This window comes from Vulpes lagopus, chromosome 8 (genome assembly GCF_018345385.1).
Source record: "Vulpes lagopus strain Blue_001 chromosome 8, ASM1834538v1, whole genome shotgun sequence".
In the NCBI taxonomy this organism is placed as follows: domain Eukaryota; kingdom Metazoa; phylum Chordata; class Mammalia; order Carnivora; family Canidae; genus Vulpes; species Vulpes lagopus.
This window is the reverse complement of record NC_054831.1, coordinates 118,885,186-118,908,609: the sequence shown is the minus strand read 5'-3', so window position 1 is coordinate 118,908,609 and position 23,424 is coordinate 118,885,186. Positions and strand designations below refer to the sequence as shown.

Below are 23,424 nucleotides of genomic sequence, written 5' to 3'. Positions count from 1 at the left end.
CGTGGGGGCGGGGGGACGGGGCCCTAGCTCCCGGAGGGGGGCGTGGCCCGTGCGGAGTGGGGCGGGGCCTGAGGGGGCGGGGCGGGCCTTGCGGAGTGGGGCGGGGCCTGAGCGGAGAGCGGGGGCGGGGCCTGAGCCCGAGAGCGTGGGGGCGGGGCCCGGGCTGGGGGGCGGGGACTCCCCCGGGAGCCCGCCGCTGGAGAGGGCAGAGTGGGGGCAAAAGCGCGAGGGGGCACCGGGTGGGCTCCGGGCCTCCCCGCCCCGCTCAGTCCGCGGCCGCGTCTGCCCCGATTGCGCGCTTCCCCAGGCTCTGCGGCTCCCGCTGGCTCCTGGACCGAGGCCTCCTTCTGCACGGTCCTGTTTCCTCCTCAGTGAATTGACGTGACGGGGCTTGTGTTGCCGGTGTTGGAGAGTGGGTTGAGAGAACGGAAGCCAGGGGGAGTCTCCTTAACAGACATCTCCTTAGCAGACGTCTATTTTGCACTTGCTAGGAAGAACTGTCTTAATAGCTGTACTAACACTTCTCTCACACATTTCCATTTATTGTAGAAAACAATCCATGAGATAGGTAATGTTATCATCCCCGTTTTACAGTTGAGAAAACTGAAGCTCAGTAGAGCTTATGTGGCATGCCCACATTAAGACAAGTGGCGAAAAAATAAAATAAAAAATAAGACAAGTGGCGGGCAGTGCGGGGCGCCTGGGGGCTCAGTTGGTTGAGCATCTGCCTTCCACTGGGAGCATGATCTCAGGTCCTGGGATCAAGTCCTGGGATAGAGCCCCTTGTGGGGCTCCTTGCTCAACGGAGAGGCTTCTTCTCCATCTGCCCTCCCTCTCATGCTGTCTCTCTCAAATAAACTCTTTAAAAAAGAAAGAAAAAAAAAAAGAAAAGAAAGAAAAGAAAAAAAAAAGAAAAGAAAGAAAAGAAAAGAAAAGAAAGAAAAGAAAAGAAAAGAAAAGAAAAGAAAAGAAAAGAAAAGAAGAAAAGAAAAGAAAGAGGGATCCCTGGGTGGCGCAGCGGTTTGGCGCCTGCCTTTGGCCCAGGGCGCGATCCTGGAGATCCGGGATCGAATCCCACGTCGGGCTCCCGGTGCATGGAGCCTGCTTCTCCCTCTGCCTGTGTCTCTGCCTCTCTCTCTCACTGTGTTCCTATCATAAATAAATAAAAATTTAAAAAAAAAAAAAAGAAAAGAAAGAAAAGAAGGCAGCCTGGGTGGCACAGCGGTTTAGCACCGCCTTCAGCCAAGGGCATCACCCTAGAGACCTGGATCCTTCCTGCAGGGAGCCTGCTTCTCCCTCTGCCTGTGCCTCTGCCTCCCTCTGTCTCTTTGTCTCTCACGAATAAATAAATAAGATCTTAAAAAAAGAAAAAAAGTAAGTGGCAAGAAGCAGAACTTAAACCTTGGGTCTCTCTTGGCATGTTGGGAGTTTTACCACCCTAAGGCGCATGCTCATAGCTAGCATTCATTCATTCATTCAAAGATATTTACTGACCACCCCTATGCTATGTCATCGGTTGGGTGTAAGGAATATAGGGAACAAGATACAGTCCCGACACAAATGAAGCTTACAACGTAGTTGGAAGACAGTGAATAATTGATGACAATAATTACTCACTTAAAATTGCAATATTACTTTAGTGGAAAAGTATAGGGATCTACAAGGACGGTGTTTCCTGAACGATGAGTGTCTATCATGTGCTGGGTTCTATCCTAAACTCTTTATGATCTGACTTGGGTTTCCTGCCCACTTAAGATCAGACTCATTTCAACATTGTGTTAAGCAGAGTTCTAGCAGTGGCAAATGACAGAAACCTACCACAAACTAAAGCAAAGAGGGGGGTCTGGGGGAAGAGAATTACTGACAAACTAGAAGTTTGGGGTATGGCTGGATCCTGAAGGCTCAGGAGAAGTTTTTGGGGCTCCCCCTCTTTCAGCATCCCTCCATTCTTTACATGCAGCCAATCAAGACACCTACAAAACAGTTCTATGCTTTCATTGACTTTACAGCTCTCAGTCCCAAAAGAGAAAGCATACTTTCCAGTGGCTTCAGCATAAGAAAAGCCATCTTGGGACTGTTTTTCCTAAATTGCTTAAAGTTGTCCTAAACCTTGCAAAAGCTGAATCCTAAAGCCAGGTCTGTCTGAACGCCTCACTGTCTCCTAAGGATACAGCATTAATTATTTTTCTTTTATTACAGCCATTGAACTTAGTGTCTGTACCATTTGGCTCCAAATTAAGCATTGCTTTGTCACATTCTGCGTTATGGTGACACTAACAGGTATTGACACGGCTCCTCTCCATCATGGATTGAGGAATAGGTACATAGATATCCAATTTATTCATTCAGCAAACATTTGCTGAGATTTTGATGTGCTAGGTAAAACCATCTGGTAAGCAGAACAGACCCCAGTCTTGCCCTCATGGGAATTTACTGTCTGGTGGAGAGACTGCTAAACACAAATGAGCAGATAATAGTACTTGTGAGTAGCGCTATAAAGAATGGTAATGTGCTCTAAAAGATTCCAAGCAGATGCCCCAGCCTGGTTTGGAAGGTAAGGGAAGACCTTCTCAGATTAATGTTTGATGTGAGATCTAAAGTATGAATAGTTATTTATTTAAATTATTTTTTAAAAAAACCTAACATTTTTATTTATTTATTTTTAAACACTATTTATTTGAGAGAGAAAGAGCATGAGCAGGGTAAAGGAGAAGCAGACCCACTGAGCAGGACCCCAACACATGACTGTATCCCAGGACCCCAAGACCATGACCTGCACCTGAGGCAGACACTTAAGGGAGCCACCCAGGTGCCCCTTGGCCAATCTTTATAGCATATTCTCTTGGCTGTGATGATTGGCACATGCGTGGTCACATGACATACACCAGTTCAATCAGAATGTGTTTCAGGGCAGCCCGGGTGGCTCAGCGGTTTATCACCACCTGCAGCCCACGGCGTGATCCTGGAGACCTGGGATCAAGTCCTGCATCAGGCTCCCTCCATGGAGCCTGCTTCTCCCTCTGCCTGTGTCTCTGCCTCTCTCTCTCACTCGCTCTGTATCTCTCATGAGTAAATAAAAAAAAAAAAAAAAAAGAATGTGTTTCAGAAGTTAGGACAGCCTCCTCATGCCTGGCTGGCTCAGTCTCTGGAATATGCAACTCTTGATCTTGGGGTTTTGAGTTTGAGCCCCACTGTTGAGTGTAAAGATTAGTTAATAAAGAAACAAATAAACACATTAGGACAGCCCAGGGAGGATGGAGGCCGTAGCATCCATTCACATGAGGACCTGAGAGCTGAGCCAATCCAGAGGCCTTATCACTGTAGGATGAAGATAGACACTGATCCCTGGTGACATCTCTTGAGAGCCAGCCTAACAAGACAGGCCTATGGAGGGGGAGACACGGGCACACGGGAGAGGAACAAGCAGCCAAGGTGTGAGGGTCCCTACAACTGCAGGGACCTTTCGTGATGACGATTTTACCAAGAATGGCCCAGGTCCCTGCACGACTACAAGGAGTAGAGCCGCCTGCCCACAGGGACTATTCTTATGAGGGCTACTCTGTGAGAAAGACAGATGCTTCCCTGTTCTTTAAGCCCTTGCATTGTTGGGGGTCTCTGTAGGAGCAATCTGGCCTTACACCAATTAATTCAGTCTTCCTGAGGCCTCGGGACCTCCTCCACGTTTGAGGCTCAGCTCAAATGTGCCCTCACCATGAAGTCCTCTCTGAACTCACCCACAAGAACTATCCTTGCCATGTGCATTAAAAAGAAAATCACAGGGACACCTGGGTGGCTCAGCAGGTGAGCGTCTGCTGGGGTCTGGGATTGAGTCCCTCATAAGGCTGCTTTTCCCTCTTCCTGTGTCTCTGCCTCTCTATGTCTCTCATGAATAAATAAATAAAATCTTAAAAAAAAAAAAATCACAGGCCCAAAACGATGTCACCAAACCAGTACTTAATACCTAATCTAATTGCAGTTTCAACCTCCCCCAGAAATGTAAGGCTTAACTGGCCAATCAGGAACTTACTGATGAGCACCAGGGAGGTCATCTGTCACACATCCCCAGGGCAGGATGAGATCATCTGCATGATAGGACCCCTTGCCCTTCCCCCTAAGGGAAAGTGACCATGCCTAGAACAATCCCTTCTTTCTTTTTTCCTTTTTTTTTTTTTTTTTTAAAGATTTTATCTATTCATGAGAGACACACACAGGGAGGCAGACCCATAGACAGAGGGAGAAGCAGGCTCTGTGGGGAGCCTGATGCAGGACTCCATCCCAGAATCCTGGGATCACAACCTGAGCCAAAGGCAGACACCCAACCACTGAGCCACCCAGGTGTTCCTCTTTTTTTTTTTTTTTTTTATTTAAATTCAATTTGCCAACATCTAGTATAACACCCAGTGATTATCACATTGCATGCCCTTCTTAATACCCAGCACCCAGTTACCCCAGTGCCCACCCCCCCCACCTCACCGTCAGCCACCCTCATTGTTTCCCAGAGTTAAGAGTCTTTTAGGGTTTGTGAACAATTCCTTCTTCTCTTTGGGTCATAACTTTCTTGTCCCTCCCTCCTTCCTGTAAAAACCCTCCATTTTGTACACCTTGGAGCTGCTTTCCACTTGCGAGATGGGATGTTGCCGGATTCATTAATCATTTAATAAAGCCGATTAGATCTTCAAATGTACTTGATTGAATTTTTTTCAGTTTATTTATTTATTTAAGTAATCTTTACACCCAAAGTGGGGCTTGAACTTATGACCCCAGAGATCAAGAGTCTCCTGCTCTTCTGACTGAGCCAGCCCAGTGCCCCTGAATTTTTTTTAACCTGTGTTTCAAGGTTATACTCCTAAATCCTTCTTACAGGCTTCTGTTAACAGCCCCATTGGATTCCAAAGTGCTCAGGTGATGATTTGGGTGCCTCCCCCATTGGATTGGGACCCCCCTCCAGGGACTCTGAGCCCAGGTTGTAATGGATCATTTGATTCTTCCATTCACACTCTGTGGAGGCCCATAGTGCTTGCACTTTGTCTGCAAAACGATTGGATGGACATACCGGGGTGGGGGTGGATTTTGGGTTCTTGAGGTCAGCTGATGTTTATTCTTAGTGAGTTCAGTTCATGGAAGCATCCCCATCCTATTCTCCTGTGTCTGGAGCAGATTTTGTCCAACGAGATTTAGAATTCAACCTCTTTCTCTGATTTCCACAAATCCCCCTCACACAGGCCTTACCATAGGTAGCGGACTTAACGGACGATTTGGTGGAGGTGGGGGGAGGGTTTTAATACATAAAGTTGATCCCTATTTTATTCTCTTTCTCAGCAACTTTTGAGTTTCCTTCACAGAACTTGTCAGAAATAAAAAATAATTTGCAATTATTTTATTAGTATGTCTTTTAACTTTTTCTTGGTTTATTTGCTCCCTCCACTAGTTACAAAGTAGGAGCTGATCTTGCCTGCCTTCATGTTTGCAGAGCTTAGCGCTGGTAGGTGCAAGGTAGGCAACTGTTGAATGAATGAGGGAAGGAAGGAAGGAAGGAATGGATCATTGTGGAATCAGACATCTGGCTTGAATGTTCATCCTCCCCTGGGAAAGCCCCTCAAAGTTTCTCGGGCCTTCTCCCTGTCCTCTTTCTCACTTTTTTTTATTTGGAACCAGTTTGTCCTTCTAAGCCTCCAAAATTCTCACCCAGTCATGCAGAACACATTCCATTCTCTCCAACCCCTACTTCCAAACCTGTCTGCACTCTAACAGGAGTTCAGAAGAAACCAGAGGCCTTTAATGGGAGGGAATCTCCACTCCTTAGGACACAGTTCTGGGTGTAAATGTTCCCTTTCCTCCACCAAGACAATTTTATCACTAGTGCCCTCTACAGGGCTTGGAACAGGAGGAGCTGAGGCTGCCTGTGTTGTATTAAACTCAGGGAAATGGAGGGCCTTGCCTCGAGAGAGACTTCAGGTGGTGGGGCCAAAGAAAGTGGTCACAAACTCTTTGCCAAGCTTCCTATCAAAAGGTAAGGCCAGGGCAGCCCAAATGGCTCAGTGTTTTAGCGTCGCCTTTAGCCCAGGGTGTGATCCTGGAAACCTGGGATGGAGTCCCACGTTGGGCTCCCTGCATGGAGCCTGCTTCTCCCTCTGCCTGTGTCTCTGCCTTTCTCTCTCTCTGTGTCTCTCATGAATAAATAAATAAAATCTTAAAGAGAAAAAAAAAAAAAAGGTAGGGCCAGTGATTCTTTCTCTTGAATCTGAGCTGGCTGGTGGCTGCTTTGACTAACGGATTGGATGGTGGCAGAAGTGACAGTGTCAGTTGCAAACCTAGTCTTTTTTTTTTTTTTTTTAGATAATCTCTATGCCCCAACATGGGGCTCCCACTCATGACCCCGAGATCAAGAGTTGCATGCTCTGCCAACTGAGCCAGCCAGGTGCCTAGCTTTTAATAGGACCTTTTTGGTCCTCCTGGAGCTCTTAGTCACCATGCAAAACTGTAACCATCCTGCTGGAGAGGCTATGAGGGAAGACTCAGGCTACACAGAGCATGTCCAGCTGGCTTCTGTTTTATTGCTGATGCCATCAAAGCACCAGGCATGGAAGTGAAGCCTCATGGGTGTCTTGGACCCTCAGATCAAATCACCCACCCACTAAATATTGCCAAGTGACCCCAGTTGATGCCATCTGGAGCAGAATAACCCAGCTGAGCCCTGCCTAAATTCCTGCCCCACAAAACTGTGAGATATATATTTTTTTTAAATTTTTTTTTAAATTTTTTTATTTATTTTTGATAGTCACAGAGAGAGAGAGAGAGAGGCAGAGGCACAGGCGGAAGGAGAAGCAGGCTCCATGCACCGGGAGCCTGATGTAGGATTCGATCCCGGGTCTCCAGGATCGCGCCCTGGGCCAAAGGCAGGCGCCAAACCGCTGCGCCACCCAGGGATCCCAACTGTGAGATATATTGATATGTTTTAAGCCACCATGCTTGGGGCTGGTTTTTTTATGCAGCAATAGATAATTGGAACAGAGATTACAAGACCCTTGGGGAGCCAGGCCAAGGATGCTGGCGAGGCAGCCACCAGGACTAAGGAGGGCAGGTGAGTGAGATTCTGGTGGGAAAAGGAAAGCGCCGAGAGCTTCATGTGCACCCTGGCAAGGCTGTGTCTAGACTGTCACTGGCCACGTCATCGCTCCCTGGCCCACACTGAGGGAGTCCTTAGTGGTCCATGGCATCGGCCTCACAATGGAGGTGGTGATTTACCTCACACTGATGACATAGGACAGAAGGGGCATCCTTATATGCAGCTCCTAATATGTGCCAGGCACAGTGATGCATAGTTTTGTTGTTGTTGTTATTGCTTTTACAGACCCAGCATAATCCAGAGAGAGAGAGACAGAGAGAGACAGAGACAGAGAAGGAGAGAAAGAAAGAGGGAGAGACACACACACACACAAATGCTGGCTTTGCATTTCAAGTATGTAAAACAGCTTTGGAGAGGGAAACAGAGCTGGGATTGGAGCCTGGGCTCTAGCTCTAAAACTTCGAGTTAGAGGGCCTCGAAGATGTCACGGTGGTGGTGACCACAGCCCCCCCGGGGGGTGTGTGTTGCTGAGTGCTGGTCCCCAGCACCCATGCACTAGCCCTGGAGGAGGGGCTGTGGCACCCCCTGCCGGGATACCTGGCCCAGAAAGAGGAGTTTGGGTGGTGTGGGGAGCCCAGGGCTCTTAAAGCCCAGGGAATCAGCCCAACTGTTCTTACCATGCCATGGAGAGCATGGAACGCCGCGTGATGCAGGCAGAGAAGCATCTCTGCAGGGGGAAGAAGGACTTTCAAGTCGGAGAATGACCTGGCGAGGTAGATGGCCTTCTGCCTCACCGTGCCTCAATTTCCTTATTTGCAAAAAAGGGAATAACCACAGCATCTACCCTGCTATTCCTTCCTCCCTCCCTTCCTCCCTTCTTTCCTTCCTTCCCTCACTTACTCGACAAATACCTACTGAGTGCTGACAGGACCAGGCCGAGGACCATACCTAAGGTGTGACCCCAGCAGTAGCATGCCCAGGAGGTCCAGTATGGCCAGTCCTTGCAGGCAACAAGAGATGGGGAGATGATCATTCTGGGCCTGGAACAATTTGCTCCCTTCCAACGGCTCTGTTTTCACCTCTAGACAGTGGGACTGCTTATTACAGTGGAGGTTTGGAGAGACTTCACAGGGCCACAGGGCTTCTGGGCAAGGCTGCAGGGAGGTGAGCAGATCACAGGCTGGAGAGAGGCAAAAGGAGATGGTGGCTCGTTCTCAGGGCCACGTTCTGTGACAGTGAGACAGGCCCTTTGCTCATTGCTATCACTGCAGAGGAAGAGAGGGAAAGGCTGGGGCTGGTGAGAAAGTCTAAGCATCTCTGAGAGCTGCCCTGGGCCAGGGAGGCCTCTGTAAGCCCCCTTGGGAGGCGGAGCTGAGAGTCCTGTCCCTCCAGACTGCTCCAGGTGTGATCTGGCAAGAAGGCCTCAGCCAGGGATCCCTGGGTGGCGCAGCGGTTTGGCACCTGCCTTCAGTCCAGGGCACGATCCTGGAGACCCGGGATCGAATTCCACGTCGGGCTCCCGGTGCATGGAGCCTGCTTCTCCCTCTGCCTGTGTCTCTGCCTCTCTCTCTCTCTCTGTGTGTGACTATCATAAAAAAAAAAAAAAAAAAAAAAGGCCTCAGCCACTCCAAATATAATGAGTTCTTCCCCCTGTGGACAGCTTTTACAGTTGCCCTTACCCACCAGGGCCTGAAGACACACATTATTTGGGTGGTTTTACAGAGAGAAATATTGAGGCTCAGAGCAGCAGGCTAACCTGCCTGAAGTGACCCATTAAACAGAGAAGAACTCACCATCCGGGTCACTCCCAGGGCTCTATCGCATCCCCACTCCTTCCAGCTCCCCATCTACTCCCTTCTCAGGGGCCCTGAGACCTCCCCATCCCCATCCATGGTCTCAGGAGCTGTCATCTCTCAGGAGGCAGGAAGTGCCAGAGGGGGGCAAGATTCAGAGGTTCACAGGCCAGTGGAATGCTACGGTATCACACTCCTGCTCCAGGCGGGAGAGAGGACACATTCCAGTGCCCAAACACTCCTCCATCCTCCCCCATCCCTGGGGTAAAAGACCCTATCTTCTTGGGACTGTTACAAAGACAACATATATGGAAATATATGTCACTTCTGCCTAGAGGGTAAGCTGTAAGAGAGCAGGGGCCTCCCTGGTCTTGGCCCCTGCTGTACTCTGTGTCTAGAATGGTGCTTGGAACAAAGCAGGTGCCCAGTAAATATTTTTGACAGAGAATGGAACCAGTAAACTGAGACAACTCAAAAATGCTAGGTCGTATCAGTCCCCTGGTTTCTTGACTTCAGCCCTCTCTACTGGCTCCATGGAATGTTCTCCAACCCCAAATGGAGACGTGCCCCAGGACACAGGTTTCAACTCTCTTCCCTGTCTGTGTTTATTCCTTGGTGACTTCATCCATTTTCACGCCTTGAACCGTCATCTCAAAACTAATGATTCCAAACTTTCTGCATCAGCCCAGAGCTCTCCTCCTACATCCAACCACCCCCTTGACATCTCCATTTGCACATCTAACAGGCATCTCAGACTTTCCTCTTTTTTTCTTAATATTTTTTTAAAGATTTTATTTATTCATGAGAGACACAGAGAGAGAGAGAGAGGCAGAGACACAGGCAGAGGGAGAAGCAGGCTCCATGCCGGGAGGACTCCCAGCATGGGACTTGATCCGGGGACTCCAGGATCGTTCCCCAGGCCAAAGTCAGGAGCTAAACTGCTGAGCCACCCAGGGATCCCTCAGACTTTCCTGTCCAACGCCAAAATGCTGAAGTCCACCCCAAACTTTCGCCTGTTGTGGTCGACCCATCTCAAGGGCAGCTCCAACCTCTACTTGCTCAGGCCACAAACCATGTGGTCCTGTTTGAACCCTCTCTTTCACTCACCTCCCCCATCCACTCCATCAGCAAATCCTGTTGGTCTTACCCCCAAAATGTATTGAAATGCAGTCGATTCTCACCCTCTTTACTGCTGCCACCCTCACTGAACCCCCAGCCTCTCTCACCTGGATGACCTGATGGCATCTGACCCGGTCTCCCTGTTCTAGCTCCTGACATCCCAGTCTCTTCATCACATAGTATCCAAAGGGATCCTCTCAGCTCTGTGCTCTGTTCTCCAGTGGTTTCCATCTCACTCAGATTAAACACTGAAGCCCTTATGATATCCTTCAAGGTCAATAGTATCAGACATGGCTACCTCTTACCCCCTCCTTCTGTGATTTCATCTTCTATCATTCTCTCCTTTCCATGCTATGAACTTCCCTGGCTTTCTTGCTTCCCTCCAATATTCAGGCACGCTCCCACCTCAAGGCCTTTGCATTTGCTGTTGCTTTGCTTTCTACCGAACCTTCTTCAGGTCTTTTATTTCTCTTCCCTAACATTTTGCTCTGTGACACCTCTCTGATACACCATGTATTTACTGGTTTATTTATGTCGTTCCCCTCCTCCCCGGAGCAGGGATTGCTTCTTGCTTTGTCCACTGCTATAGCCCCAATTCCTGGTACATAGTAGGTGCTCAATAAATATTTGAAGGATGAATTTAGATGTTTGGGTCCCAGGGAATTAGAACCTGGTATGCAAGTGGAATCCAGAAATCTGTATTTTAAAAAGGCATCCTGAGTACAGTTAGGGTTGAAAAGCTCTGTTCCAGAATGTCAGCAGTTTGAAGCATCCCAGGAATATTGTGCAAAGTCCAGCCCTCTCATTTCACCCCTGAAGTCACGAAGGCCAGAGGTAGAGAAGCTGCCTCGGGGCCCTGGGTGGGTGCAGGGCAGGAAGAACTAGAATGTAGGTCCTGGAAGCCCAGCACAGGGTTCTTTCTGCAGCTCCAGCCTGCCTGGGCCTGCCCAGTCTGATTCCAGGGCAGACTCTGAAGAGAACTGCTGAGTCACTGGAATGGAGACTCAGGGCAGGGTGTGGCCCCCAGCTCAGATGGCAGTGGAACAACTTGGAGGGGCCCTCACCTCTTCCAGGTGACTGAAGCTGAGGGAGGGAAAGGCAAGGGCTTGGGCCTGCCTTTGTCCAAATTAACCTAGTGGTGAAATTATGTCGGTATTTAAATTTATGAGTAGATCACAGCCTTTAAAGTGACTGACCCATTAAACCATGTGCGTGCGCGCACACACACACGTACTGTAAGATTGTAACAAAATCCAGCTCAGTGGGAGAAAGATTTAAAGTCTAGCTCTAGTATGAGGAAGCTGGCAGGTATAATTTGGTGGGACCTCCATGACATTGGAACAAGGGGGGTTCTAAAAATGTCTGGATGCCTCTTTACCCAGGTCTAGGATTTCCCAAAACTGGATCACAGGGGCTCTTGCAGGAAAAACAAAAAACAAAAAACAAAAAAAACAGTTTTCCTGTCACTGCCTAGGAGATGTTGGGTTCAGTACATTTTGGCCCAGGATCAGGAATTTGGATAAGGGATTCTTATGCTCTGGAAACTTGAGAAACACTGTCCTGGGCTGGCAGCCTGTGGAGCAGTGAATACTGTCAGGCAATGGGGCCTTGGTGTCAGCCCCTGCCCCACCCCCACCCCCACCCCCATCTGTTGAGAAATCACAATATCCAATTCCAATGTATTAAAGAGAACACTAAAAAAATAAAAATAAAAAAATAAAGAGAACACTAGTGTGCTATAAGTCCCAGTAGGCTCTTATGCTTGGGGAATTCATCTTTTCATTTTAAAGAATGCTTTGGGGGCAGCCCCGGTGACGCAGCGGTTTAGCGCCGCCTGCAGCCCAGGGTGTGATCCTGGGGACCAGGACCCACATCGGGCTCCTTGCATGGAGCCTGCTTCTCCCTCTGCCTGTGTCTCTGCCTCTGTGTGTGTGTGTCTCTCATGAATAAATAAAATCTTAAAAAAAAATAAAGAATGCTTTGGAAGCATTCTTAGCAGTTACTGGAAGATGGCCTGTCCTACCTGGAGTATTCTAGTGTGTGGAGATTGCTGGGAGGTGGCCCCAGGATGACAGGAGCTGGGGGGATCTTCACCAGACTTTGTAGGCAGACCAGCTTGATGACTGGTTCCAGAGTCATGAATTAACTGGTTCCAGAGTCCTAGGTATGCCTGCCTTCCATGGTTCATGCTGACCATTACCCTACTGTTCTAGCTCACCCAAGTTTGCACAGAGTTCATGGTCACACATGCATCCTCAAGAACACACATCTACAGAGGGTTGTGAGAAATCTGAGGTCTCTTCCAAGCAAAACACTGCTTCCAGCTTTCCTCCTCGACCCCATGCTTCCAGCCCTGCCAGCTCTTGCTAAAGGACAGCTCTCAGGTTTCTTAAATTCCACTTGAGTGAAATCATATGGCATTTGTCTTTTTCTGACTCATTTCACTCAGCACTATACTCTCTACATCTATCCATGTTATTGCAAGTGGCAAGATTTCATTCTTTTTTATGGCTGAGTAGTATTTCACCATATATATATCACATCTTTATCCATTCATCAGTTGACAGACATTTGGGCTCTTTCCATAATTTGGCTGATGTTCATAATGCTGCTAAAAACTTCAAATTAGTATTTTTGTATCCTTTGGATAAATACCTAGTAGTGCAATTGCTAGGTCGTAGGATAGCTCTATTTTTAATTTTTTGAAGAACCTCCATACTCTTTTCCAGAGTGGCTGCACCAGTTTGCATTCCCACCAACAATGTAAAAAGAGTTCCCCTTCTCCACATCCTCACCGACAGGTGCTTCCTGTGTTATTAATTTTAGTCATTCTGATTGGTGTGAAGTGATAGCTCATTGTAGTTTTGATTTGCAATTTCCTGATGATGAGCGATGTTGAGCATCGTTTCATGTGTCTGTATGTCTTTTTTGGAAAAAATGTCTACCCATGTCTTCAGCCCATTTTTTAATAGATTAATTATTTTTTGGGTGTTGAGATTTATAAGTTCTTTATGTATCTTGGATACTAATCCTTTACCAGATATGTCATTTGCAAATATCTTCTCCCCTAAAGACAGCTCTAATAGAATAGCTTCTGCTCAAAATCCTTCTGTAGCTCCCACGGACAACACTCAGGCCGATGCGTTCTGATTTGACATCAGGGCTGCTATGACCTGATTATAACTCCTAGTCTGGAAGGTAGAATAATGGCTCCCAAAGGTGTCTACATTCTAACCCTTGGCATGTGTGAATGAGTTACATGGCTAAAGGGACTTTCAGATGGGGAGGTTATCCCAGATTATCTGGTTGGGCCCAGTCTAATGACATGAGCCCATAAAAGTGGAGACCCTTTCATGGTTGTGGGTGGAGATGTGGGTAGAGATAGAAGGAGGGTCAGAGAAATATGACATTGCTGGCTTTGAAGATGGAGGAAGGGGCCATGAGCCAAGAAATGCAGGTAGCTTCAAGAAGCTAGAAAAGGTGAGGACGTGGATTCTCCCCTAGACCCTCCAGAAAGAAATGCAATCCCCCAAACATCTTAATTTTACCCCAGTGAGACTCATGTCCAACCTCTACAGAACCATAAGGTAATACATTTGTATTGTTTGAAGACATTAATGTTGTGGTAATCTATGACAGCAATAGGACACTAATACATTTCCCATCAAAGATCAAAGCTTCCTCCAACCAGTTTGTCCCTGGCTATTCCTCCCCCCAACACCACGTGTTCTCCTCCCTCCACATCTCTGCTCATGCTATCATCCCTGTCCAGATGGCCTCTCACCTGAGCTCTTATTGACAACTGTCTTTCAGGGACACCTGGGTGGCTTAGCAGTTTGGCGCCTGCCTTTGGCCCAGGTGTGATCGTGGAGTCCCTGGATCAAGTCCTGCATAGGGCTCCCTGCATGGAGCCTGCTTCTCCTCCCTCTGCCTGTGTCTCTGCCCCCCCCCCCCGATCTCTCATGAATAAATATTTTTAAAAAACTGCCTTTCACTCCACCCTGTCCTCAGCACTGACCACCTGCCAGCAGCATTCACCTTTCTGTGGGCCCAACCCGTGGGCTCCCCACTAAACCATAAACTCCTTGAAGGCGATGTCTGTGATTACTTTCCTCTGAACTCCATGACCAGGAGTGCTCCACAGAAGTTTGTGGAATGAACCTGAGGCATCTTGCGTAGACCCTCTGCTTCTTAGCTGCTAGCCACATTGGGATTACCTGGAAATCTTAACACAAGTCCTAATACTACCAAATCACCAGGGAAGAATGGGAAGTAGCTCCACAGGTTATTATTGGGGGACGGTTTCCAAGATTCAGAGTTAGGTCGAAGAAGAAGGAGGAAGTTGAAGATTGAGTAGAGCATGTTGCCATTCATGTGAAAAGGGGAAAAAATATTTATGTAAGCTAACAGAGAATTCTCTATGTTTGGAAAGACATGAAAAATAGGTAAAATAGGTAATAAGACATAAACCCCTGGGACTTTCTGAATTCTGTACCATATATATATAGTACCCAGTCACAAAAGTAAATAAAATTTCTAATATCCAAAATACTGATTCTGGCTGTTATTGCCAGAAAAGATCCAGGATGTCCCAGGAATCTGCGTCTAAAGCACTGTCCGCCAGCTCATTCTAAGTCAGGAACTGAACTGTCAGGAAGAGGGCAGAGTTGAGATGCAAAGGGTATTTGGAAGCATAAACTTATGATCCACTTAATCAGAAAAATAGGTAGAAAGCTCTCCAGGGGATTGTGGCCAGGTTTGGGAATCTACTGATTTAGCCCCACCTCTGCATTTTATGGATGAGAGAAGAGAAGAAGGGCACCTGGGTGGCTCAGTTGGTTAAGTGTCTGCCTTTGTCTCACGTCATGATCCCAGGGTCCTGGGATGGAACCCCACATCAGGCTCCCCGCTCAGCTTCTCCCTCTGCCCCTCCCTCTCCTCATGCTTGTGTTCTTTCTGAAATAAGTAAATATTTTTTAAAGAGAGAGAGAGGGAGAGTGACTTCCCAAAGCTACACAGCCAGTCAGAAGCATAGGCCAGTGCCCCAGGAATGACAGTGACATTGACTCTCAGCCCCTGCTCACCCTCAAGCAGGGACCCTGCTGACTCACTCGCATGGCAGGAGGAAGAGAATGACAGAGAAGAAAACACCATCTTTAATCAACCCACCTGCACAGAAACAAGGGTACAGTCCCTGCCTTGCAAGGTCCCAGTGGGAAAAGAACTTGGTCCCCTTGCAAAAACCATCTTATAAAAACAAAAGGCTTCAAAGCACCAGTGGCTAAACCCGTTGAATAGAAAGGAGGCTGGGGGTGGGGGTGGGAGGAGAGGGTTGGAGGCAGAAGTTGGCCCAGTGGCAGGATAGCAGCCAGGTCCAAAGGGGGCTGCCCCCTTCTTGAGCTGAACCCCTAGCTACCTGGGCAGACTATATGGGACCTCAGGGCCCAGGGTGACCAGTGGAACTCCTGGGGCTGGCTCCTTAGCACAGCACTGCAGATGGGATGGTGCGGTGTGGTCCTAGCTCAGGATAGTTTGGCCTTAGATGGTAGGGACTGCTAGATCCGATGGCAGAGAGCAAGGAATGGAGTGGTCACCACGGGCTCAGGTGTACAAACCATCTGTGTTTCCTTCCAGTTCCCCCATGCCTCCTGCCTTCTCTTCTAACCCAGGGCCACTCCTGTTTCACAGACTGGGAAGCTGAGACCTGACCCTCCTGCCCTTGGACTCATGGTCAGTACACAGCAAGTATGGTCCTCCAGGGGTGTCTGTGGAAGGAGATGGTGAGAATGAGCTCTCATCTCTGTTTGCTTTCAAGGGTTCTGGGCCTCTTGGCTCCGCACCACGACCCACACTCCCAGCCTGCCTCTTCAAGAACTCCTTCTGGGCTTGTTAGATGTTTCTCTTGGAACTGAAATGGTCATAAACGCTAGTGATCTTTGTAAGTCTTCCATTCTGGAACCACAAGTCTTCCAACTGGAGAGGTGGATGGAGCCATCAGGGGTTGGTGGAGTTGCTGAGGGGATAGGGGATCATGACTGCAGCAGACTCGGCCTCAGGGACCTGGAAGGGGGTGGCGTGGCTGAGATATGCTCCCCCTACCCCTGCCCATGCGCCGTTACTGGAATGAGCTTGAAAGATTTGCCAAGGATGGACAGGGGCCGAGTCTAGGAGGGCTTCCCTGTGGGTCTTGCTGAATTCAGGGCTCTAGGCTCTGTTCATCCGGTTCCCAACAGGAGAACAGGTGTATTGCTTCAAGAGAGGTGCTGACAAGTGGTGGTCATGGTGGCGGGTGGTGTGATGTAGATCACATGAGTTCTAGTGTCCCAGCTGGACGGGGGTTTGGAAATGGGATTCAGAGACCAGACACTGGGTTTTGGAGTCTGAAACCACAGAAGGTACACTGTGTTCAAGGCCTGCCTCCACCAAAAGCCTTGCTGTGTGGCCTCAAGCAAATTGCTTCCTATCTCCGGGCCTCAGTTTCCATTACTCTAAAATGGGAATTATAATCCCAGCCTAGCCCGGGGAATTAAGAGTCGAATGAAAAGGCTGGAAAGCTCCATCTGCTAAGAGATTATTTTAATTGAGGGAAACTGAGGCCCAGAGAGGGCAAGGGCCTTGCCGGATGTCACACAGAGAGCCCGTGAGGGAGCTGCAGGAGGAACCCAGGACTCCTCCTAGTTCACAGTAACTTCCCCCAGGCCTGGTGAAGGCCATTTCTCGCTGGACAAGGGGCCGGAAGCGGGGTCAAGGGATTCGAAAGGGAGAGGCTGGAGAAGGGAGGGAGGCCCCGGCGCACGCCAAGGCTGAGATAAAAAAAATACAAAGCCCGCGGTCCCCTCCCCGCCCGGCCCCCCAGGGGCCCGCCGCGCCCCTGGAGTCGGGCTGCGGGTCGGTCCGAGTCCGAGTCCGAGTCCGCGCAGACCCGGCCGCGCAGGCTGCAGTCGGTCCGCGAGCCGCCAGGGGGCGCGCCTGCCACCGCGGCCCGAGCGCGCCCAGCCGCCGCCGTCCAGCCCGTGGGCGCGGGACACCGGCCAGAAGCTACCCCGACCTGCAGGAAACAAAGGCAGGTTAGGGAGGTGGACCCTGAAGGTTGCCCTCCGCGCTGCCCCCTCCGCCCTCTGCCCCGACGGGACGCCCCAGTCCCTCCACCCCGCCCCAAGCCAGGACCCACGTGTACAGAGGCTGCAGTTGTAAATGCGACGTCTTCTGGGGCGCCTGGTATCCGTAGGAGTCAAAGCCACCGATGAAGTCAACTGCGGAAGGGGGGGTGGCGCATAGTTAGGGATGGGCCTGTGGGTAAGAGTTATGGGAGGCTGGGTCCTGAAAGGGAAGTATCTGAGGGCCAGACCGCCCCTCGCCCCCCGCCCCTACAGGGTCTTAGGGCGGGGCTCTGCAGCCCCATCCTGAGAGTCGGACCTATGCGGGAGCTCAGCCCAAGTGGATGGAGAGCAGGGGAGGGGGGCGGGCAGGCGTCCTTTCTGGGAGCAGGGCTTGAGCCACTTAAGGGGGCAAGACCTCGGAGGTGGGGGTGGAGGGTAGAGCGGGGATGCGACTGGGCACGGCAGGTGCTTGGTAGGGGCGAGCCTCGTGGAGCAAACTCCGAGGGCGCAACCTAAGAGGAGTGTGTAGAGAGCAGCGCTGCAGCCTGCACTGGGCACCTGGGTGTCTGGGTGACAGCCCGGGCCGCGCTGGCCGCGCAGACCCCCCCACCCCTGCCGCCCCTTCACCCCCACCGAGAGGGGCCACTTGGCCAACCCCGGGCTCCCTCCCGCCTAGGCCGCGCGGGGCTCTGTCCAGGGTGCTGAAGGCACGGGTGGTGCGTGACCAGGCTTCCCCGTTCCCGAGGGCTGGGCACTCACAGCTGTCCTCCTCCTCCAGGAACACTTTGCTCACGTAGCAGGCGAACACGAAGCCAAACAGCTGGGGGTGGAAGGAAAGAAGACAGAGACTCTTCCTCCACCCCCTGCCTGGCTGGGCCCAGTAGGATGGGAGGACCGGGTGGGCTAGGATGAAGGCCAACTCGGAACAGCTTCAAGTTAAATGACTGGGCCTTACAGTCAAACATAGCTGGCTCCATTCTCTGTTCTGCGAGTGGACTTGGACCAGTCATTATTTTATCTTTTTGAGCCTCGTTTTTCCCAGCCGGACTTGGGCAATAGTTTACTGACTTAAGAGGAAAGAGGATTATGTGGCTTTGGGTGTGTGGAGTGCTGAGGCCAAGACTGGGAACTATATTACTATCTTGAGGCCACTCTTCTACTCTCACAACTCTACGCAGCTGATGTGGTCATGCCTTTCTGTGAATAAGCATATAAGCTTGGAGAGGGCAAGTGACTTGTCCGAGGTCACACAGCGGATACACTGGAAACTGGGTTGACTCACAGTCTGACTCATTCTATTCATCGAACTTGCTCATCCTGGAATAGGGGCTGTCGCACGGGTGAAGGGAGGAGATATAAGATGTGAAGATGGATGGAGCCAGGCAGAGGCACAGGCAGGCTGGAAGGTCTAGGTTCTCCCCTTCTTAACTAGAGCTAAACAAAGGGGTTGGGGCAGACTCCACCTCTGGGGGTCTGTGGGCTAGGTGTGGGGGGTACGAGGGCAGGAGGACTCACAGCCAGGAAGATCTGCAGGGCACTGCTGAGTGCTTCGATGTAGGGATAGTCAAGCAGGCAGCCGGTGACAGAGATGACATGGTGGTCTTCCAGGGCCAGGCGGGAGTTCAGGACAGGGGTCACCAGGCAGCCTGGCCCATTCTCCATCCACCAGGAGCGGTGCAGGGACGTGTTGAAGGTCATGATGAAGTCCCGGTCCTGGGGGCAGAGGGGCCTAGGATACTGAGCTGGGGCCAGGGGTGGGGGGCATCTTCCCCAGGCCCCAGGAAACCATAGAAGATCTATGTCACACCTGGACTGTTGTGACAGACTCCTCTCCTGGCTTGATTTGTAGGGCATGGAGGGAGTCTGTTTCTGCATGTCTATATTTGGCCAGTAGGTGGCGCTTGATGACTATGTAGGTCTCACCGTTCCATCAGAGATGGATGGGGCTGGCTGACCCACCGGAGCCCCAAAGTTTCAGGGATGCAAGGGACACTAACAGGGACCAAGTCTAGTTTCCCAGCCAGGGGTGAAATCCTCAATATCGACACCTTCACAGCCCTTCAGTCTCTCCACTGCTCTCTGGGTGTGGCCCCGGGCAAACCTGCCCTCTCTAGCCCTTGGTACCCCCCACCTGAAGTGGAGAAGGGGCCGGCCTAGATCAGAGGTTCTCACCCACAGCCCGAATCTCTGTTTATTGATCCATTCACTCATGCAGCCTGTTAATAAATATTCACTGAGTGCTGTCCAGGTGCCAAGTGCTGCTGAGATACATAATCTCATTTCATCCCCTCAGCAACCACACAAAGTGGTTATCTGGGCTTAGACAGGGAAACTCAAGCTCAGAGAGGGTAAGCCATTTGCTCAGGGTCACACAGCTTGGAAATGTTGGAGCCGGGATTTAGATCTAGCAGAACTTACAAAGCCAATGCTCTCATTCATAATTTTTCCCTTCTTTATATACTAGTAGTAGAAGTTGTGTCCTCTGGGCTTGCTCTTCCACAAGCTAAAAACTTCCCCCTTCTTCAATAGTTCTGCGTGAGACCTGGTCCATTCAATTGTCCCCAAAGTACTTCATCCCTTCCCCTTCTGAAAATATTGATCAGAACTGGACTCAAATCTTTGTGGCCTAAGCAGTACAAAGTGCATAGTATTTTCACCTCCCTTGTACTGAACACGTGTGGGGCACTTGTTAGGGCCACTAAAGTGATTGGTTTCTACTGAGCCTGTGAGCAAGTGGGACCCCAGCCCATTCTCACCCAGATGGCCCTTTAGTCTTATCTGCTCCATCATTTGTTTCTGAGGAGTGCAGAAGAGGCCAGAAACAAAAATGTGGGGGTAAGTCTGGGGAGTACAGATTATTCGGGTGTGTGGAGGGAGGTCTCTTCAAGAGATGATGCCCCGACCAAACTAGGAGCCCCTGTGTAGGAGACAGGAAAGGTCAGGCTCTGCCCTCTGGCATTGCCAGGCCTGAGGCTTACCTGGGACAGCTGTCCAACCTCCAGGTAGAAGCAGATGATAAATGCATTCCAGCCGACCCAGAGCACCAGCCAGGCTGCATACTGGGGAAAGGAGAGGTGGGATCAGGGTGGGCCTGGGGGAGTGTGGATGGGGCGCATCAATGGAGATAGAGCTCAGGGACTGAGGAGACCTTTGCAGGGGAAATTATGACACTATCTCACTCAGAGAGCACTTTAGAGTTTAAAATCATTTTTACATCTGTTTGGTCCTTACAACAGCCCTGCATGGAAGGCCCTGTCCTTTCTCTAAAGATAACTAATGTAAGCCCTAGAGGGGAGGTTGAAGTTTTCCAAGATCACACAGCTAGGCAGAGAAAGGGCTGCTATTCAAGCTCCAGTCCTCTGGCAGCTAATCCGATGCATTTTGCAGAGAACAACAGACAAGCCTGGCTCCACAGAGCCGGAGCGGAGCTGGGTATTTCCACCCAAGTCCTGTGCCTGCCAATTCCAGCGCGGTCACCCGCCAGACAGTGAAATCCTCAGGGGTGGGGAAACTAGACTTGGTTCCTGAGTGCCTGGGGCTTTCCTGAGAGCTGGAGAGCACTCTCCCATCCCAGGTGAGACAGAGCTTTGGAAGGGCCCTGTTCACCTGGCTTCTGGAAGCTCAGCCTGTGGGAGGTGGAAGGAGCCCAAGAGTGAGCCAGAGAGGGCTCTGGCGGGAGCATGGCAAAGCATGTCATTGTTATCACGGGTGTCAAGCATTTATGTAGTAAGGCTACTGAAAAGCCTTTTCCCTCAAAAGAGGCATGTGAATGGATCACTGAGGGAGAACGGGGAGAAGGGTGAGCCCAGCTGAAAACAGGAGTTTAACAGAGACCATCAAGGCCCCAGGCTTGGAAAGAGGAAGCAGGAGGATGGAGCCAGGGACATGATCCCCTCCTGGGATGGGAGCACAGGAGACACTGGCCTCAAAGCCACACTGGCCACTCTAGCCCATGTTCTTGATGAACAGCAAAGGACGAAGGCCAATCCAGCCTTCTTAAAGCAACCTGAGAAGCTGAAGATGAAGTCTGTCCCTCCACTGGCTTACTGAGGCAGCGTGGCCATGTATCGGGAGCCTTCGCTATGGATCTGATGTTCTCATCCTGCCACTTTTTAGCTGTGTGACCTTAGGAAGCCTCATAACCTCTCTGAGCCTCATTTCCCTGTCTGGAAAACGGAGAAGGTAAGATATACCTCGCAGGGCTGTTGTAAAGATAAGTAAAACATGCGAAACTCTTAGCAGTGTGCTTGGCACGTGGTAGGCACTCACTACATGGCAGAGCTGGTTAATATTTGGATTTTCCCCTAGGAAATTCTTCAGGGAGAATATCAGCCTTGTCTCCCTGCTGAGCAGTGAAGCATTGGGATTTGAGCCAGGCCAGAGCTAAGACAGAGCAGGGGGCTGGGCACCCAGGGTAGGGGGCAGTTCTGGCTGGATGAACAGTGGGGGTGGATGGGAGGGGCCAAGTGAGCCATACCAGAATGAGGTACCGCGAGCGGTACTGCACGGTGCCAAAGATGCCCAGGATGACTGCCATGATGTGCAGGAAGTTGGCTAAGATAGGAGCCCACTGGTAGCCCAAGAAGTCAAAGATCTGCCGCTCCAGCGCAGCTACCTGTGGGAAAAAGCAGGCTGAGGCCACGGTCACCGCCCAAAGGGGAAGGACAGCCAATCCTCCTTGACCTTGAAGAGCAGGTGACACCATTTACCATGGTAACGAGGCACCATGGCCCGACTGGACACAAGTCTCAGAGCCATCCAGGCCCCACCAGACCACAGGGATCTGGGGAGATGGAAGCAAGTCTGTGGGGATGAACTGAGACAGCCCCGATCATCACTTTGGGGACAGCTAACAGGAGAAGGGAGCCAGGGTTCAGCATACCTTCCTCCCTGCCAAGAGGCCCTCCCCACTAGCACCGCTGCCCCCTGTGGGGCTCTGAGTGGGTGGAGTTAGGATCCAGACTGCCTCCCCCACCCCTGGCCAAGGGCCAAGCCCTGGCCCTAAAGGGCCCAGGAGAGTCCCTGGGCCTGAGTCACCTCTTCCAAGGACTCCTCTCTGGAAGTCCTGGCCCATGGAATCCGTGTGCTGCAGAGAAAGGGATTTTTTTTACTCCCCTTCCCCAGGGCTGCTGCGGTAGGTTGCAAAATTGCCCTCAAGGTCTTTCTCTCCCTCTTTCCATGCTCTTTGGCAGTAGCCTCCCACATAAACACTATGCTTGGTCATGTCGCTTGCTTTGCCCAATGGGACTTTAGCAAGCACAGTGCAAGTGAAGACCCAAAAGAAATGCTTGTCCACTGGAGCTCGCCTACTTGCTACTCTGTAACATGGAAGACACTATATGAAAGAGCCCCTGTGACCTGCTGGAGGGTGAGAGGAGAACCAAACACCCCGCCCCCCTGCCCCCCACCGCCAGATGACAGCCCACCAACCATCAGACACATGAGGGAGGCCATTGTAGATCATTCCAGTGCTAGCCAACCCACCAACTGACCAAAAACACATAGCCAGACCAGAAGAATCATCCATCAGACCTACAGAATCAAGAGCTAAATAAAATGATTGTTTTAAACTGTTGCTGGGCAGCACAGGTGGCTCAGTGGTTTAGCGCCACCTTCAGCCCAGCGTGTGATCCTGGAATCCTGGGATCAAGTCCCACGTGGGGCTCCCTGTGTGGAGCCTGCTTCTCCCTCTGCCTGTGTCTCTGCCTCTCTCTCTCCCTGTGTCTCTCATGAATAAATAAATACAATCTTTTAAAAATAATTAAAAAAATCAACTGCTGCTATGGAATAGTTTGTTACCCAGTAAAAGCTAGCTGATATAGGACTCAATCAACGCTCCCTTGCCAGGAACTCCTGCCTCAATGTTTCAGCTGATACAGCTGAGAACTAAAGTGCCAATGACATCATTACTAACTGTCCAATACCTCTTCTCCTGGTGACAGAATGCATCTCTTTGTGTTTTTTTTTTTTTAAGATTTTATTTATTTATTCATGAGAGATCAGAGAGAGAGGCAGAGACATAACAAAGGGAGAAGCAGGCTCCCCATAGGGAGTCTGATTCAGGACTTGATCCCAGGACCCTGGGATCACACCCTGAGCCAAAAGCAGACTCTCAACCACTGAGCCACCCAGGCATCCCGAACCCATCTCTCTGTTTTGGGAACCACTCCCAGACCTTTAGTCCATGTGGCTTGGGTGGGGCTGAGCCCACCTCTAATTTCAGCAGTGGGCTCATGACCAAGTCCTAACCAAATAATCGACACACAGGGATCTGTTCAGGGCTGGGCACTTGTCCTGCGCCCTGTTCCTGAGAGTCACCCTGGAGCAACTGGGGCAGATACTATCT

General features: G+C 50.5%; 1 protein-coding gene across 2 annotated transcripts in view; it reads right to left on the bottom strand.

Annotated features, from left to right (window-relative positions):
• Positions 1 to 15,113: 15,113 nt before the first annotated feature.
• NKAIN1 (sodium/potassium transporting ATPase interacting 1) overlaps positions 15,114 to 23,424 on the bottom strand; it is a 40,974-nt gene continuing 32,663 nt past the window's right edge. The window contains exons 2-7 of one of the 2 annotated variants that reach the window (XM_041765173.1): positions 21,556 to 21,693; positions 20,057 to 20,137; positions 18,594 to 18,791; positions 17,838 to 17,898; positions 17,150 to 17,231; positions 15,114 to 17,026 (exon numbers count right to left, since the gene is read on the bottom strand). In XM_041765173.1, coding sequence (XP_041621107.1) covers positions 17,017 to 17,026; positions 17,150 to 17,231; positions 17,838 to 17,898; positions 18,594 to 18,791; positions 20,057 to 20,137; positions 21,556 to 21,693 — 570 coding nt within the window. In that variant the 3' untranslated portion in view covers positions 15,114 to 17,016. Of the gene's footprint in view, positions 17,027 to 17,149; positions 17,269 to 17,837; positions 17,899 to 18,593; positions 18,792 to 20,056; positions 20,138 to 21,555; positions 21,694 to 23,424 lie in introns of those variants that run through there. The other variant, XM_041765174.1, reaches the window with a different exon arrangement.